The 18221-nt window shown below is 44.1% G+C and overlaps 1 protein-coding gene across 1 annotated transcript in view; it reads right to left on the bottom strand.

The window, feature by feature from the left end:
• Positions 1-562: 562 nt before the first annotated feature.
• The window catches only part of LPIN1 (lipin 1), a 159268-nt gene continuing 141609 nt past the window's right edge, over positions 563-18221 (bottom strand). The window contains 4 exon segments of the mRNA XM_049784553.1: positions 563-3208; positions 6540-6643; positions 7445-7559; positions 13484-13636. Of these exon segments, the coding sequence (XP_049640510.1) occupies positions 3049-3208; positions 6540-6643; positions 7445-7559; positions 13484-13636 (532 nt within the window). The 3' untranslated portion in view covers positions 563-3048.

The raw sequence follows: 18221 nt of genomic DNA, 5'->3' as shown, positions 1-18221 counted from the left end.
TTGTGGGGAGACTTAAAAATGCCAGTGACGGAGCACCTGCCTTACATGTGAGGTTGCAAATTCCATCACCCCACATCACTGAGTACAATCCCCAGTCCCATCATGGCTACAACCAAGTGTGGGACTCGTGGCACAAGTGTATGGAAACCTCCTTTCAACACTATGACAAAAGGATTGGGGAGGGGGAATTAATTTACTTGATAACTTAAAAATCAGCTGCTAAGCCCAGGAGATAGTATAAGTATGATGACTGAAGTGCATGATGAACATGTACCTGGACCAGGTTCAGTTCTCAGAACCATATGATCCCCTGACCATCACTTAATGCAGTCCTGGAGGTCCCTAGTACCACTGGCTATGACCAACCTCAGCACTTTTTGGGTGGCCTGGGTATCCCCAATCTGCAAATCCATAACAACAATGCATCACTGGGGCATGCATTAAACTCAGCACTCATTCAGTCAGCCAATAGCATGTGGAGTCCATGGGTCTCCTGAGTATTGCTTAGGAAGCATTCCCCAAAATAAATAACAGCTAATTTATTAGAAACAAAATTCACACATTTCATTTTTAGAAGTCTTTCATTGGTCTCCTTTATTGCAATATTTTCTAGTTTTGTATCCAGCACAACACAATGAAGTATTACAGTGATTTTGATCATTGCACCAGCATGTACAAATACAAGTCAAGTGCTGCGAGTGAAATAGCCCAAACGTGAAATTGAAAAGAGAATACTCCTTGAAGATGCCACCACTTTCTTCAATAGGCCAAGTGAATGGGCTTTTCCATAGACCAGGAGTCTCCTCGTTCCTTATCAGGAGAGGAACACTGGGATTCTTGTAATTATGAAGTAACCCCTTTTCAGGATAACTTTGTAATGTGTAGTCCAAATACAGCACTTGATAGCAGGATGGCTGGGACATACTTGTTTGATGCAAATAAGCCATTTCACATACGAGGGAGGGGAGCCTAGCAGTGGATCTAGTTTGCCACCAACCAAGGTGACGTCCCAGGCTTTCCTGGACTCCCTCTCTGAGAGGGACCCAGCCCCAGATGGTGTGTTTCTAGGGGACACGTATGGTATCAGAGGGCCAACGAACATGTTAGCTTCATGGGCATCCAATGAGGGGCCAGTGTGATCTCTCATCCATGTAGAAAAATGGATAACAAGCTGGTAGCCTCCTACCCATGAAGTTAATGGCAAAAGGGTAACAGGAATATGGTAGCGCTCACCACTATGGCATCCAAGTTTCTCCCTGGTAGAGAAACTAGGTCACCTTCGGTAGGCTCCCTTGAGCTTATATTTCAGTTATAATTCAAACCTTCTGTCCCCTCAAAATACCTGAGAGACAGAAAGAACTCAGGCAGCTTCTGAAGTTCACTGGTGGGGCAATCCCAGAATGATGGATTAAGGCAGGACCAGTATCCATTATGAGCTGCCAAAATAGGGGATATGCGCATGCGTGCTCCTGCCCTGGGCGCCTTTCCCTGCGCATGCTCAGTTGCTCCCAGGCAGACCTTCCTCTGCGTGTGCTCAGTCTAGCACCAGCAGAGCCCATCCACCACCAAGATGGGAACACCTCAGGGATTTCTTTCATAGAAAGAGTAAAATTTCCATCAACTTTTTTCTTCATTTCTTACTTCTCCAATGACTATCAATGTGATTTCAATAGGAAAGCATTCCAGTCAGTGGAGTTAGACCTTCTTTAAAAAAAAAATAGTAATACTTCAAAAGTAAAGCAAAATCTTTTACCAAAAATAACTCTCTTGCTTTTCAAACTGTCTGGCCTCAAGCCAACCTAAGCACAAGGAAGAGAAGCCTCTTCTCCAGGGGTTCAGAGAACTGCATTCATCCTTGTGCGAGAGTGAGGCGCTATGGACACAGACAGGTCACAGTGAGGGGGACAGCAAAGGCCTAAGTAAGGAAAAGGTCTTTGGTCTTAGCTGCCCTCAGTTGTCACAAAGAGACAGGCCTGAAAGGCTAGTGACAGTGACCCAATCAGCAGGAATTTATAAATAATATCTACATAAGAAAAGATTTTGACAACTTCTGTGTCCATTTTCTTAAAACAAAGTCAGGTGCTGACTGCCACCGCCATCTCGTCCCACAGGAATCCACCTCACACTGACCCTGGCATCAGCTCTCCTGCCCACCACAGCACTGCCACAGGACAGTGGGGCCTGGGGACACAGGGACACTCCCTGGCCAACTGCACAAAGGATGCCAGGCAAAGCATATTCTAAGCAACATGCCTGCCACAGAGGCATTAGGCTGAGCCACAAGGAAATAGGGGAGGGGGACCAATGACACAGGTTATCTTTAACCACAGAAATGAAACAGCAAGGATGACCTAAACTAGAAGAGAAGGCTGCAAGTATGCAACGGAAGAAGCATGGGCAAGACCAAGAGCCAGCACAGCGGGGTTCGGATTCCCATCAGAGACCTTAGGTCCTGGGCCTCTACCACACACCCACACACACACACACACACACACACACACACACACACACACACAGCCCTCCATTCTGCAGACAGCCATGTCAATACTAGTCCCTACCCCTGTGCGCACACACATGCAATTAGACACACACACACACACACACACACACACACACCCCTCTCCACTCTGCAAGCAGCCATGCCACTACCAGGTCAATGGAAATGAGTACCCCGTTTCTTCAGCCTAGAGTCTATGATCTTCCACAATGAAAGCTGTTGGCAGTGGGGACCCTTCTACTCAGGTGTCTTGAGCCCCATCGCACCTTTCCCAAGACCATAGGGACAGAGGTCAACAAGAAGAACCTACTGGCCTTGAAGGTAGGCCTTCCATGCTGTGCCTGCATCTGACCTTTGACTTTCAATTTTCCCTGAGCAGGGGCAACCCACCCTAGGACAAAGGGGGGTAAAAAATGCTGCTCAGTTTTCCCAGTTCTCAAGCAAATCACTGCACAGCAAGCTGAAGAGCGCCCACGCCACGGCTCCCAAAACCTATCCTTTAATGGGGCTGCCGGGCTGCACACGACATCAGGGAGGCTGCCTATTATGACTTATGCAGAGGCCGAATGGATATCTTGGTTTTCAAAGGGTGGTGGTGGCTCTCTCCAAAAGGTGAAGTTACTGAAAGTGTCTGAACAGGGAAAATCAGAAGAATGGCTTCTCTTCAGCAGTGGGAAGACGTGGTCAACCACTTCACAGAGTCTCACATATCTGAAAGAACAAGGGACAAGGTGAGTGCCTCTGAGAGACATGTTAGGCAGGTGCAACACTACATCACTCCCACAAACAGGGCAACTCACATATCACATAGATACATACACATATCACAGATATATGCACACAACACATATATACCACTTCCATCAAGCAACCATCATACAAAGATACATATATACTCCATGCACATATCATAATGGTACAAACGCACATCATGCACACAACAGAGGCATATACGTATCAATACAAAACACAGATACATACCACACACACCACTCATACAAATACATACACACAGCCCACACATTGCACATAATGCATAACATACAAATATCACACCATACACGCCCCTGTTCTGGCTGTGCTCGAGAGTGGCCCCAAGGAATAGACAAGCCATTTTACACAGTAGAAATTATTCTAGGGGCTGGAGAGATAGAATGGAGGTAAGGCGTTTGTCTTTCATGCAGAAGGATGGTGGTTCAAATCCCTGCATCCCATATGGTCCCCTGTGCCTGCCAAGGGCAATTTCTGAGCATAGAGCCAGGAGGAACTCCTGAGCGCTGCCAGGTGTGACCCAAAAAAACAAAAAAAGGAAAGGAAAGAAAAGTTATTCTAGAATAACTCTTAAGTGTGAGAAGATCAAGTCAGAGAAGGCTCTATGGGTAAGACATGAGGGTTCAAGGAGAGAGGGAGGAAATCAGCACAATAGAGGGGCACTGCCTGGCCCAAGGGGCTTAGGTGTGGACATAGGGGGAGTCAGGGAAGCAGGATCTCTTATAGTGCTCATCTACATAACCTCAGAGGCTGCTGCCCCATCAGTGTAAAAAACTGGATGCTGCAGGGAAGGGTCCCCAACTTTGACCTTCAGCTCTCCATTGAGCCACTTGATGACTCTGACCAAATGCCTTCAACTCTTTTCTTAATCATAAGGTGTCTGACTGTAAAAGGGAAAGAATGGAAAACTGCCACAGTGCTGAGTGGCACTGAGAATTTATGAGAATTAAATCAAAGAATATATACAATGACAAAATAATGCATCCTGGACATTCAGTGAATTCATGCCACAACAAACTGGTCACCATGAGGGTGTCATGCCCTCACTGGGCCTCAAGCATTTCAACTTTAGAGAGCAGGGATTGGGCACAACTGTTGTTTCTCTGTGCTTCCTGCAGTGTTATTTTTTACCCAGTTTGCTCTCAAGATGTTGCACATTAATTTCTGTGGCCTATACTGAACTGGCACCTTCAACCAGAAGTCCTAACAAACTCAGGCCTCACCTCATATCCCTAGAGTCCTCCCAGACAGTCACTGGATCCTTCTCCAGTTCCAATTTGTGAGGAACCAAAAGAGGCTCTCAAAATCCAAGCCCTGGGAATTAGCATGTTCTAAGTCAGGAAGCAACTTATTTAGTAAGGATGAAAGCGTATTGAACAAAAGGCCTCTAAAAGGCTTAGAGAAATGATGTGCCTGCATGAAACGGAAATTCTTTCTTCACAATTAAGAAAAATGTCTTTTCTGGTATTTAAAACACACTTGTAAAGATATCTCCTGGCTTTTAGGCCTGTCTATTGGGCATATGTGACTTTGGGACCAGGCAGAAAGAGCTATGGGCAGGAACAAATCAATACTCACCACCAGAGTGACCCTTATGTTGTCTGTGGTGGGTCAGAGCAGGCAGAGTCCTCACACTGCTGCTAGACACTGCAGAGGGAGATGACACCCTCTCTCCCTCCTGCCTGAGGCCCCTACCATCTGCATGAACACAGATGATCCAGAGACAGTGTGTTCTGACGGACAAGCGCCCATGTGACATTAAAACGGCTGTGCCTCGACCATGGCCAGAGAAAAGCCCCCACACTGGGGCCACCAACTTCTGTCCTAGGCAGCTAGTGGTCCCAAAGTTACCTCCCAGGATGGAGATAGCGGACTATACGTGCAGCTTAACCCACATTTTAGCAAGCCTCCCGGGCAAACGCTCTCAAGATACAACACTCCCTGTCTCCACACTCTCAGGACAAAGTTAGGCTTTGGGTGGCCGCCGGGCAAGCTTCTTGATCAGTTCTGGCCAATGTCACCAGCAAGGAGTTATCTAACTCTACTTGGATCATCTGACCAAAGAAACCTGCTATACAGGGAGAAAGAGATGATGATGAGTTGGGGGGAGGGGGGATGACACTTGGATGAGGGAAAAGAAACTGCCAAGAAAGGGTTAAAGCAAGGATTTTTGCCATTGTCCACCCTGACTCTGATCCTATTCTGCCCTCTGAACAATGGTGAAAACAAAGGCTGGAGTTAACAGGTAGGATCGTGTAAAGGAAGTAGTTAGCTGTACAGCGCCAAGCTCCTTCCAGTTGGAACTGCCCTATATATGCTGGATGAGAGTTTAGTGGGCCCAAGAATCATTTTGGATTATGAAGGCCTGCTCTGGCAGAAGCCTACATTCCAAACTTCCTCCAACCACAGGAGATGCTTGGAAAAGAGTGATGCCCAGCTCATCATGAGACTCCCAAATCCCCTGAGGTGTTCAGAAAAAAGGATCCTTCCCAAATTGGCACAGACCCAGAGAAACCACCTCAGAAAAGATAAGGGAGACAGCTCTTTGCCTAGGTTCATGTCACCCAGCAAGCAGAGCACACAACACAGAGGGAACCCCTCCATAGTAGAAAGTGAGAAGAACAAAGCAAGATACAGCCAAAGAAAACTCAATTCCACAGCCAGCCAGGAGGCCTCCTCACAAAACAATCCCAGCTCAGCCCACAGTCAGGCTGGACTTCTGCACTAAACCAGTACTACTTCCACTTAGGGTGCTCAGTGTGTGTGTGTGTGTGTGTGTGTGTGTGTGTGTGTGTGTGTGTGTGTGTGTGTGTCTGTGTGTGTCTGTGTGTGTGTGTGTCTGTGTGTCTGTGTGTGTCTGTGTGTGTGTCTGTGTGTGTGTCTGTGTGTGTGTCTGTGTGTTTCTTGTGCCTTACAGAGGAACAGAAATACAGTTCCATTTCACATTTCAATCTGGTCACATTTCTAATTCATGTTCTAGACTTTTAACCCCAACTGTGCAAATCTAAACCACCAGTTTTCAAGTTCCTTCCATTCCACTCAGTCACAGAAAGAGCCAGGTTTACTTTAAATTGTTCAAATGTTAAATTTGATAGAAAAAACAAGGAGTTAAAAAGATATTTTTTCCTAGTAAGAATTAAAGACTAAATTATAGACAAAGGATTTTTTTTTTGTCTGCTGTCAACAGTCAAACATCATTCCAAGACACAGGCAACAGCAGCAGAGACAACCTCCTATAAAAATGGTGGTCATAAGCATGCAGGCTACTCACGAGGAGATGTTGGTCTTTGCATGTTCCTGCACCAGTTCCCCTTTGGGGTTGACAGTAAAGATTCTGTTCAAGGACACTCCTACTTGCTTATATGAATACACATCCTATATTTGCAAAAACAAAGTATTCATTAGAGAAACAGAACTCATGGTAAATGTACACAGTTTCTGATTCAGTATTACAGAATTTTCATGAACTCTGGGTCACTGCTTCAAGTAGTGTTGACAAAGAACACTACTAGATGTGAAACAATTCAATCAGGTGACTTCCTTGGGCATCATCTGCTGCTCCATCATCTACTCAGAAACTGGAGAGAGGGCACAATCCACATGTCCTCTGCAATTTGTCATCCCCTCCTGTCCTCTCCTGACCCACATTCTCAAGGATGATTTTCAAAAACATAGCAATTTTTTTCCAAGAAAGTTAGTACCTCCAGTTACAGGCTTATGAATGCTGAAATTTCCAGAAAAATGTGGGTAGTACCAATCAATCCTTAAGACATTTTTTCACCCTCTGAAATGATCCTCTTAAAACAGGAGAGTCTGTACTCACTGCTTTACTAAGACAGGCTTGGCAGTTATTGCCGGGAAGAAACTCAGACCCTTTTCAGTGTTCCGTGCAATAACACAGCAAATCATTTGGAATTTGAAGGCTGCAGTCTGATCTGTCAAGCTTCTCACTGAAACCTACTAGCCAATCTTCAAAGACTACAAGAGGCCATGAAATAATTGACACTGGGCTTGCCTTTGCAGGCAGGCATGCAGGCAGCCTTGGGCCAGTATCTTCCCCCGAGATTCTGGTTTTCCGGACAACAGAGGCTAGCCTTTCTGATGGTCAGGACAAAATTGACACCCAGAGTTCCAAGAACCTTATATATGCCCTTACAGACCCCCTCTGATACTTACAGCTGGCCGGTTTCCAAAAGCAGCATAAAAGGGCTCTGTATTTGGGAAAAACAGGTTTTTGATGTCTGTCAAACACTGGACTTTAAACTTTTCTGGCTTCTTTTCAATCACTTCTCTGTTAAGACAAATAAATAAAGAATGAATCAGCGTGAGAGGAGAAGCTTCCTCAGCACTAGACTATTTTTAACTGTCAAAAGATGCTCTGGCACTTCCATGTCTCAGAAGAAGAATATGAGTCAATTGAGCCATCCCAGGGGAGCTTCAGAAAGGCAACACAGGAGAGGGATTTAACCCCAAACTGCCCCAGTCACCCAGGGATCAAGAGTTCCAGGGACAGAGAGAGAACATTTTCATCTGGTTGTTTGGAGACTAGCAAGCAACAACTCAAAAATAAAACCTAAAAGAAGGAAAGTGTGAATCAGGTGCAGGAACACTCTCTAGATAATTCCTAAGTGAATCCAAAGGAACCATGGCAAAACATGATACTTTTATTCCAAGGAATGCAACGTCATATCTAAAAACCAAGTAATGCTTGCTCTTCCAGCCCTTGTTCATCCCTTGAACACAAATCTCATTTTGCTTGTTTCTTTTGTCTCTCTTTGCTTTATCCACTCCAGATAAGCCCATATTCTCTCCTTGAACAAGTTATTTCCTCCTTTCTCTCCTTTAATGTCTAGTATTATTCAATAAAAATTATCTTGTTTAACTAAATAAACCAATTAAAATTAAAAAAAAAATTAAAAAACCAAGTTATGGGGGCTGGAGTGGTGGCGCAGCATTACGGCGTTTGCCTTGCATGCAACTGACCTAGATGGACTGCGGTTAGATCCCCTGGTCTCCCCATATGTCCCCCAAGCCAGGAGCTATTTCTGAATGCAGGAGTAACCTTTAAGTTTTTGGGTGTGGCCCCAAAACACAACAATCAAAAAAAAAAACAAGAATGACGGTAATAACTGCTAATGATCTCAATAATAATTTTCCATGGCCATTGGATACCTATTACTTGATACAATAATTGATCTAATTAAGATCAATTCGGCCGAAATTCCCCACGACAAACACCCTGTCAATGATGAAGTAATCAGTACCCCATCACTCATTTCCAACGCCAATACTGCTTTGCGCTCTTACTAATGCAGTGAAGGAAGGAAAACATATAAAACCTACAAGGATTAGAAAAGAAGAGGAAACAAATCTGTCAATTTTCACAAAACAGAACTCTCCACACATTGTTGTAGAGGATCTGCAAATGGTGTGTCCGAATAAGTAACCAGCGCTAATTCTGCTGGTTATAAAACCAAGGGTACAAAGGAAAGTCCATGCATGAAAATCAGCAATTTTCATGCATGAGAAACAAACAGGTTTGAATTATAATTCTGTCAAGATACCTCCAAAAATTAAATGTCTGGGGATATACTCCACAGAAGACATGCTAGACTAAGTTTTATGGGTAACACTCTACTTTATTAGAATACTTTTGGATAAAATCGAAAAAAAAATAACTATACCAAATAATTAAAATAGAAGATTCAATACTAGAAATAAGTCTTCCTCCCTAAATTTTTTTTTTTTGGTTTTTGGGCCACATCCGGTAACACTCAGGGGTTACTCCTGGCTATGTCGTCAGATAGTTTGCTCCTGGCTTGGGGGACCATATGGGACACCGGGGGGATCGAACTGCGGTCCCGGTCCAAGGCTAGCGCAGGGCAAGGCAGGCACCTCTACCTTTAGCGCCACCGCCCGGCCCCTTCCCTCCCTAAATTAATCTATAAATTCACTGCTGCAATCTCAAACTCAAGTTTTGTCATGTTTTGTTTGTTTGTTTTTTTTTTTTTAATGAATCTGACCTTAATTACTACATGGATGAACAAAGTCCAGAATTAGAAACACACATTTTAGGACACTTGACTTGTGATCATGGCAACATTCAAAGTAGGAGGAAAAAGGCAGTCTTTTCAGTGAGTGAGAAGCACTGTCACAACTGAATTCCCAGGGAGGAAAAGGCAAAGTGGACCCCTACTGTATTGTACCAGCTAAAATCAATTTCTAATGGATTAGTGACCTTCGTGTAAAAAGAACACTTTTAGAGAGAAAAAAAAATAGGCATCTATGCCCACAACCAAGCAAGCCTGTTTTGAATATTCAAAAAGCATGAAATACAGAGAGAATATGTTCAACTGGCTGAAAATAAGAATGTATGCTCCTCAAAATCCATACCGCAGGAACTGGCATTTGCAACACTCACAGAAAAGCTTCCATACATATATATTGAATGCCTGATACATTCACACAAATAAAAAAGGAAATGAGAAAAACATTTCTCAGGTTCACAGGGCATTTCAGAGTTCAAAATCATAGTAAAGAAATCTGTCATAGGGGCCGGGCGGTGGCGCTGGAGGTAAGGTGCCTGCCTCGCCTGCGCTAGCCTAGGACGGACCGCGGTTCGATCCCCCGGCGTCCCATATGGTCCCCCAAGAAGCCAGGAGCAACTTCTGAGCGCGTAGCCAGGAGTAACCCCTGAGCGTCACAGGGTGTGGCCCAAAAACCAAAAAAAAAAAAAAAAAAGAAATCTGTCATAGCCAGCGGACTAGCAAAAAACATAAATAAAAATGAAAAAACACAGAAACAGTTAAACTCTCCTAACAGTACATAACTGTGTTAAACTGCTTTGGAAAATAACCTCGAAGGATCTAGAGTAAAGGAAAAGTCTACTAATTCTATGGCTCAGCAATTGCACTCCTAAGTCTACACAGTAAGTCAACAAATTGTTGACAGGTGCTTGGAAAAAAAAAAAAAACAGGTTAAATGAAGCAACAGTTAATAAAGCCTATCCTCAAATATAGTGTGACTTTGAGGTTTTGGGGGGGAGACTATTTTAGGGGGAGTATGGGGCCTCACTTGGTGTTGCTCATAGGCTATTGCAGCCATGTAATTCAACAAACCATGCAGTGCTGGGAGGTCAAACCTAGGCCTTCTGCATGCAAGGCATGAACTCCAGCTCTTTGAGGTATCAGTCCAGCCTTCAGAATTACTTTATTCATGTATTTTAGAACTGAAAAACTTTACTCAAGGACCTGCTTGCTATACCTGGAGCAATTACAGAGCCAACATCACTTGTAATGACAGAAAAACTTAAAAGTAAAAATAAAAAAAAAAAGACTCAAGAACCACCAACAGTGAATGGATAATCTCTGACTGCCATCAAGCAGGATTTGATACAAAAGTAACTGTGTATGAGTAACAGCTATGCTCAACTTGCTGAGGTTCATACCAATTGTGTGAAAAAATAAAATTGGCTCAAGAACATCTGAATCACTTATGTAAAATTCACAATGTGCAGAGTCAAAAAAGTTAGCTAGAATTCAAATGAATGTGATAAAGTCAATTAAAAAGACAAGGTTTTGTCAACACAAAATTCATGGGCAGGTGGTACTATTACTCCTATAGTGGAGTATAATATATATGTGTGTGTATATATATGTATATATACTATATATATAATATAAAGGTGGAGAATAATGCAGTAAAGGGGAAAATATGGTGATTCTTATATCGTACTGGGCTTTTTGACTGTTTTCTACAGTCTTTTATAACTTTTATATTCTTGTGTACTTACACAAAATGTAAAGATGAAGACAAAGCATCAATTTGAGAATCTCAAGACTCAAGTACTGACCCAAGCTTAACACTGATTTCTGTGGTAGATTCAAGGGCCCTCCTTCAAAAGGTAAAAGGGCCTTAGATGCTACATCTAAAGACTAAGAGAGGCCCAGATAAGAGAATGACTGTGTAATTTTTCTGCTTCAGCCCTCTGGAAAGAAACCATCCAAATTCAACTTCCTGCTTCAGCCTCAATATCACTCTCTACTTCCCATATACACAACAGTGTAAACGTGGTAGGAAGAGAATGTGTGTAGAAGATGGGAAGGGAATGCCTACATGCAGGTGTAGCATACATATGAGCATGCAGTAAGATGCTACCTCAGTGGCCCTGAGATAGCTTCCCTCTCGTTGGCAAGTGCAGAGGTCCTCATCAAGAAGCAAGGACAGAGACCCTCAGCAGAGTGAAAGCTGCAGACAGCTGATAACCCTAAGTTTGACAGTGAGCAGCACACACTGATGGCAGGCATAACCTACTTCCTGGGTGATCTGACTTATGCATAGTCGCTGGTCATACCCAAAACACCTACAGGCAAATTTATCTACAAACAACTGTCCTTTATCCAACTCTTTCTGTGGCTCGTAACAGCAAAAGGAAAACAGTGATTTGTGGACTAATTTTCTCTTTGCTAAAATATAGAGATCTGCAGCTTTTGTCACCTAATAAATCTTGAAGTTCAATGGGGCCTATTCAAAAGACAAATTCATCCAGTCCGACCTGCTCAGCTCCCTCGCTAGAGACTAGAGGACACACTTAGGGGAAAGGGACACATAGCATTTATGAAATAGTTGGAATCACTGTAACCACAATTGCTGTAAACAGGGCAGGGCTAGGTCATGGAAAAGAATCGCCTTGTGAAAAGCCAATTTCTACCTTAATAGAAACTCTGGAACCAAAAGATCGGGTGTGTGATACAGTCTCTCAACTTCTTTTCTTTCAATCATTGTTGCTGAGAATTATAGCATTTTATCTGTGAAGAGCCTCTAGAGAGCATCTAAATCTAACCCTTTCACTTGGCCTTTGAGAAAACACTCAAAAGAGTGGCAATGGAGTTGAGAGGGATACCTGCTGGCCACACATACTGGTTTTACTAGGGAACTTGGTGCTCCCTAGTGACCACTTCAAGAAGCCTCTCTGCCATCTCATTCTGGCAGCTTATTTCTGTAGCTTGTGCTACACATGAGCCAACTGCCATTTTCCCCCATCATTTCGATTTAAACCCAGGCAAGTGTAATTAGAATTGTAGCAAATTAAAATGCTTGCTAGAGAAGTTCATTTGGGGTCCTGGCCAGAGACTGAGTTTCAGCTCTAGGCAGCAAGGTGGGTATCTAACAGAAAGGTTTAAGGAGCAATAGCACAGTGGAAGGACACTTGTCTTGCCTATGATCAACCCAGGTTCAATAGGAGCATCCTATATAGTCCCTCGAGCCCCACCAGAAGTGGTCCCTGAGTGCAGAGCCAAGAGTAAACCCTGAGCACCATGAGGTATGGTCCCAAAAAACAAGAGAGAGGGAGGGAAAGTGAGAGAGAGAGGTGGTGGGGAGGTGTTCAGGACAGAAAACAGCACCAGAAAGGACCAGACTGGGGGCCATGAAGCACCTCCATTTCCCAAGAGGAAATGTAGACAACTGGAAGGTCAAGTTGTCTGTTCATTTAATAATTCCTCAGAAGGAAAAATGTAATGTATGTCATAGTACTTTCAAAAGAAAGGCTTTAAGAGACCTCAAAAATGACTCAGGGACTGGATAATACAATGCATAAGACGCTTGCCTTGCATGTGGCCAACCCAGGTTTGATCTTTAGCACCCCACATGGTTCCCCCCCCAACCCCTCCTAAAGTAATTTTTGAGTGTAGTAACCCCCTGAGCATTACCATGTATGGCCTCAAAACCAAACAACAAAGAAATGACTTTGAGAAGCAGGATATGTCAAAGCCTCAGTGCTTAGCATATGCCAAAGAGGAACTTGTGTCACCTAATTTTGTGTCCACATATTTCCTTCAAACATATTTCCTAGGTTTCATTTGCAACTTAAAAATCTCCTCTACTCCTAGGTCCCCAATGAAATCACCAATTTTTCCACCACCTTCCCTCACCCTAAAACATTGCATATGCAAATGTGAGATCTTTAACTATAGAAATAATCATGACTCCCACAAAACAAAGCCAGCTGGTGCAGATGTTGGGGGAATGGAACTTCTATATATTTCTGGTGCCCACTATGAATGCTGGCAGGTGAGAAGAAATCCAAAGACTCTTTCTGTGTGACAGGCCTCCACAGGTATGCAGTACCAAGCCCCTATACATGCATGTAGCTCCCCCCTTCTAGTCCCCATACACATAGAGCACCAAACTCCCTACATATTCTTAGCATCATACCTGTGCAAGGCAGAGAAGAGGCTGCTTGGGCTCAGCAGCAGGGGCCCCTGGGGCAGCACTGTGCCCCTCTCATTGACCCAGTGTAGGTAGCCCCTCGTCATATCTGCCATCCCGATAGCACGTGCCGAACAGTAGAGGAACTTATACCCATTTCTAAAAAGAAAGACAAGAAGTTTACTCAGTATCATTAGAAAATGAGTCTTCGTTCACTTCACAAATCTTGGACTGGTGGGTGAGGAAGAGCATTATTACACATTCACTCCCACATAAAAAAAATGCCCTTTTAAATAAAACTCTTGGGCCCGGAGAGATAGCACAGCGGCATTTGCCTTGCAAACAGCCAATCCAGGACCAAAGGTGGTTGGTTCGAATCCCGGTGTCCCACATGGTCCCCCGTGCCTGCCAGAAGCTATTTCTGAGCAGACAGCCAGAAGTAACTCCTGAGCACCATCAGGTGTGTCCCCCCCCCCCAAAAAAAAAAAAAACTCATTTTCTGAAAGGATGGGTGTTGGAACATTGTATGCTAAAACTCAATCATGAACAACTTTGTCACTGTGGAAAAACAAAAGAAAATCTCATTTCAACTGTAGAACAAGTAAAATTGCAGTGTCCCACCACCTTCTAAGTCTCTGAACTTTGCTTTGCTCATCTTCATGGGAACATACTGGGAAACGGACTATGTTTCCCACCTTTTTGCTCCTAGGGATAATGAAGTTCAATGCATTCAACTTCCCATCTACCTGTACCCACCTGTTCATACTCAAGGTCCCCCTTCACCTGGGAAGGGTCACCCAACTTTGTGTTCTGGGGCCCAATGCCACCTTACAATACATAAGAACCAGCAAAGTGACCCTCTCCATGAATAATTCCTGTCAGTGCACAATTAACAGTCTGACCTCTCTTGTCCTACACCACATATACAAAATCCCTCCCTTAAGGATTCTACTTTTAGAACCATCTTGGGTTCTGTTTTTTGTTTGTTTGGGGAACCACATACAGCAATTCCCAGATTTATTCCTGGTTTTGTGTTTAAGGATCACTACTGATGGCTTTGGGAGACCATATTGGATGCCAGGATCAAACTCAAGTTGGCTATGTGTGAGGCAAATGTTGTACTATCATATGTGAAGCTTTCTGATGTACTATCACTCCAGATCAAATGCTTTCTCTGTTCCCCTTTATAGCAAAATCCTTCCCAAGAGCTTTGTGTCTGCACTAACCCTATTTCAATCCTACATTGCCCCTCAACCTACTCCAAGGAGACTGTAGTCCCCTTTCATCATGATGTCACCTTTGTATATCCAGTCAGCACCTCCTCTAGTCTCATATGGGAGTCACACCAGAGCATCATCCTTTCTCTGGCTCTTCCCCAGCAGCCCTTCTCTCCCAGAGGTTCTGGGGTCAGAACCTCTCACATCCCAGCATCATTCCCAGGAGACACCTTGCCCGTCCCCACATTGGAATGAACATCTATGCTTATGAGAGGCAAGGCATTATATAACAATATATACTTGTATCTACTAACTGGGAAAAAATATTTACCCAGCATCCATCTGACAAAGGGTTAATTTCCAAGGTAAAGGACTGGCAAGCTTTAACAAGAAATAAACAGTTTATCAAAAAATGGGGAGACGATGAAGAGAAAACTTCCTCAAGAAGACATTCCTCAAAGTGGTCAACAGGTATGTGAAAAAAAATGCTCTGCACCAATTGATATCAGGTAAATACAAATGGAAACAACAATGAGATATCACCTTGCACCAGTGAGACCAGCTCACATGACTAAGAATAAAAAAATAAATAAATAAACAGTGTTGGTGTGGATGTGGGAAAAGGAATGGCATCCACTGCTAGGGGAATGTCTGCTCTCCTACCTTTGTGGGGAAAAAATGAGCAAGAAATACAACTTCTAGTCACACAACCCAAGATCCCCAAAACTGTGTTCAGAAAAGATTTGCGCACCAATTTCACTTCACTATTCAGCTGCCTAATCTGAAAACTCTGCTCCTGGAATGAGGCCCTACTTATTGTTAACTGCCCAGCGAAACTAGTTGTGACATCAGCCTCTTTCTGCCACCTCTCCCTGCTCTGTTCTAGGCACCTCCACTCTGTGGCACCCCCACCCCAATCCCCCAGAGTGCATCCTGCAGCACCCTGCCCAGGCCCATATAGCACCATTGTATACAAATACCAATTTCTTCCTCCATCTCTTCTTGGGCTGCAGGGCACTGAGGGACCTTCAAGTCTCACTCCCTCCTTTTAGCACCTTTGACTCAAGGTAGGAACCCTTCCAAGCAGTACTCAGGGGCTCCTGAGTACTGAACAAAGTCACCAGAAGGCTGAGTGCTGCAACCCAGCACTGGGACACTGCTTGGGCCCTAGGTGCTGGACCACCTGGGTTATACCTAACCATGCTCAGAGAAGTCAAGTCATGTCAGGCTTCAAACTCAAGTCTCCTGCACATGCAAAGCCCCTGAACCCTGCAATATATTCCCAAGCCTGTCATTTCCTCCTTTCATAATTGGGAAAACCCCAGGTAGTTGTGGGGATGAAGGGTCTTTGGGGAATGGATAGCTGTCATGTAGGAAGGAAGTCTGCTGTTCCAGAAATGCTGAGTGAGCATGGACAAAGCCATCCACAGAGCTGGAAATAGCCTCCATGTTTACCACAGTTCTTTTTTGATCAATATATTTTATGGAAGCTTTTTCAAATCAATAACCAAGCAAGTTTTTATACCCTCTCTGGGAGCAAGGCAACGATGTACCTTAGAGGGAAGTAGGCCAACCAACTTGTATTCATACAAGTCATTACATCTGGGAAGAAAACAAATAGAAGTGTCCTCAATTTCTATTGTTTCCAGGCAACTAAGTCTGGGTTCTGGATTTTCCATGGGATAAATAGAATATAACATTTAGGTGGAGCCCAATTCCAGGAGTGCCCAGTCAGTAATAGTTCGTCCAAATTAAAAGGGTACCCACCAACCTCATCCTGAGGCTACGGCATACCAGACACAACTCTAGAAAGTATGGGGGAAGGACTTGGACAAAAGACTAGGGCTCAGGAGATACATGAGTCACAATACCTATCAGTTCTGGACCCCTCCAATCTCCCAGAGGGCTGTGCATCTCACTAGGAGGAAACCAGAGGCAGAAAAGTGGGGGTCATGACACTGCCAACTGTTCACCATCTGTGAATACCCTCATGCCACGTCCAGTTCCAGGCAGATCTCTGAGTATCAGAAGTCAATCAGGGGTCACTGATACCTGCCTGGAGAAGCTATGTGAGGACTTTAGCAACAGGCCAGGCAGCAAAGGCAAAAATCAGAGGTGAAGGCATTCTAAACCAAGGCCACCAGAGGAAATCTCGGAGGGAAGGCATGAATGGGGAACACAGATGCATTAGAGCAAAAGGGCTGGGAGAGGTTGGAAATGAGCAGAAGAAGGGGGAGACATACATATTGGGAAGGTTGCACGCAGCTCCAAGAGTGCTCAGTAGGAAACCCTGAAGTCAAAAGTCATGCTGGTTCCAGGAGACCCAGATATCACTGGCCTAATTGTCTGGGGGCCAAAGGACACACACACCCAACTCAAGGAACACACAAATGTCAAGCTCCTTCCCCTCAGCACAAATGAGAATTCCAGAAGTGGGCCAGAGTGATACTACAGCTCAGAAGTCATTTGCCTTGCACACAGCCAATCTAGGTTTGATCCCCAGCACCACATAAGGTCTCCTGAGCCTCCCAGGAGTGATCCTTGAGCATCTTTGAGTGTGGTCCAATAAAGATAAAAGATAAAGAAAAAAATACCAGATCCTCATCTTGGGTTCACACCAACAGAATTCCCTTGCTTCTCTACTTCAGGGCTTCCCAAATTTACCTGTCCTAAGTACCTCATTCTCAGAGGGAAAAGCATTCAGTACAACCCAAATCTACCTTCTTTAGCTAAATAAACAAGAAGTACATCCCCAAACTCACTTACTGCACTTGGGTAAGACTGATTAATCTAAGGACAATGATCAGCCATTGTAGGTGAGATACACCACTTTCTGTTTTAAGAGATCTTTTCTGGGAAAATCCAAGGACATACAGAAATTGAGATTTAAAAAAAATACACACATATGTAATCATTGCTGCTATGCCTTTTTTAATTCTGATGTTAATGCAAGGGCAAGAATAGATCCATGTTTCAAAAGCCAAGAAACAAATCAGACTGTGAACAGCTAAGTCTCCTGACTCATGAGGACCTCTTTCAGCCAAAACTATACTGAATGTTCAGAGGCAAGCAAGCTGAGGGCTCTTGGGAGAATATTCTTCTCCTGAATGAGATACAGCCTTGGCGAGGTTGAGCAGCAGAAGGTCTGCACCCCCAACGCCTCATAAGAGCAGTTAGCCCTGAGTCAGTGCAGTGGGCAATTAGGCAATGTGGAGCAAATGTTCAAAGTAGGTCCTCTCACTCAGCAATGATTCTCCCGTGACTCCACATGACAACCGTCCTTGCCTACATGAGCCTTCAGAATAAGTATCACCTGCAAATACTCAGGATACCCCTGCTGGAAATGCTGGACACAACAGAAACCACAGATCAGGGTTTCTGTGCAGCCTTGAGAGACAATGAGGTCAGCCTTGCATGGAGTGAAAGGGAAGGATAGATTACTATGTGACCACATGTTGGGCAGGGGATGGGAGAGACTGTGAGTTGAGTCTATTAAAAATAGCAAGACATGGGGCTGGGGCAATAGT

This window comes from Suncus etruscus, chromosome 12 (genome assembly GCF_024139225.1).
Source record: "Suncus etruscus isolate mSunEtr1 chromosome 12, mSunEtr1.pri.cur, whole genome shotgun sequence".
Classification (NCBI taxonomy): Eukaryota; Metazoa; Chordata; class Mammalia; order Eulipotyphla; family Soricidae; genus Suncus; species Suncus etruscus.
The sequence above is the reverse complement of the archived record's forward strand: the minus strand, read 5'-3'. Positions and strand labels throughout refer to the sequence as shown.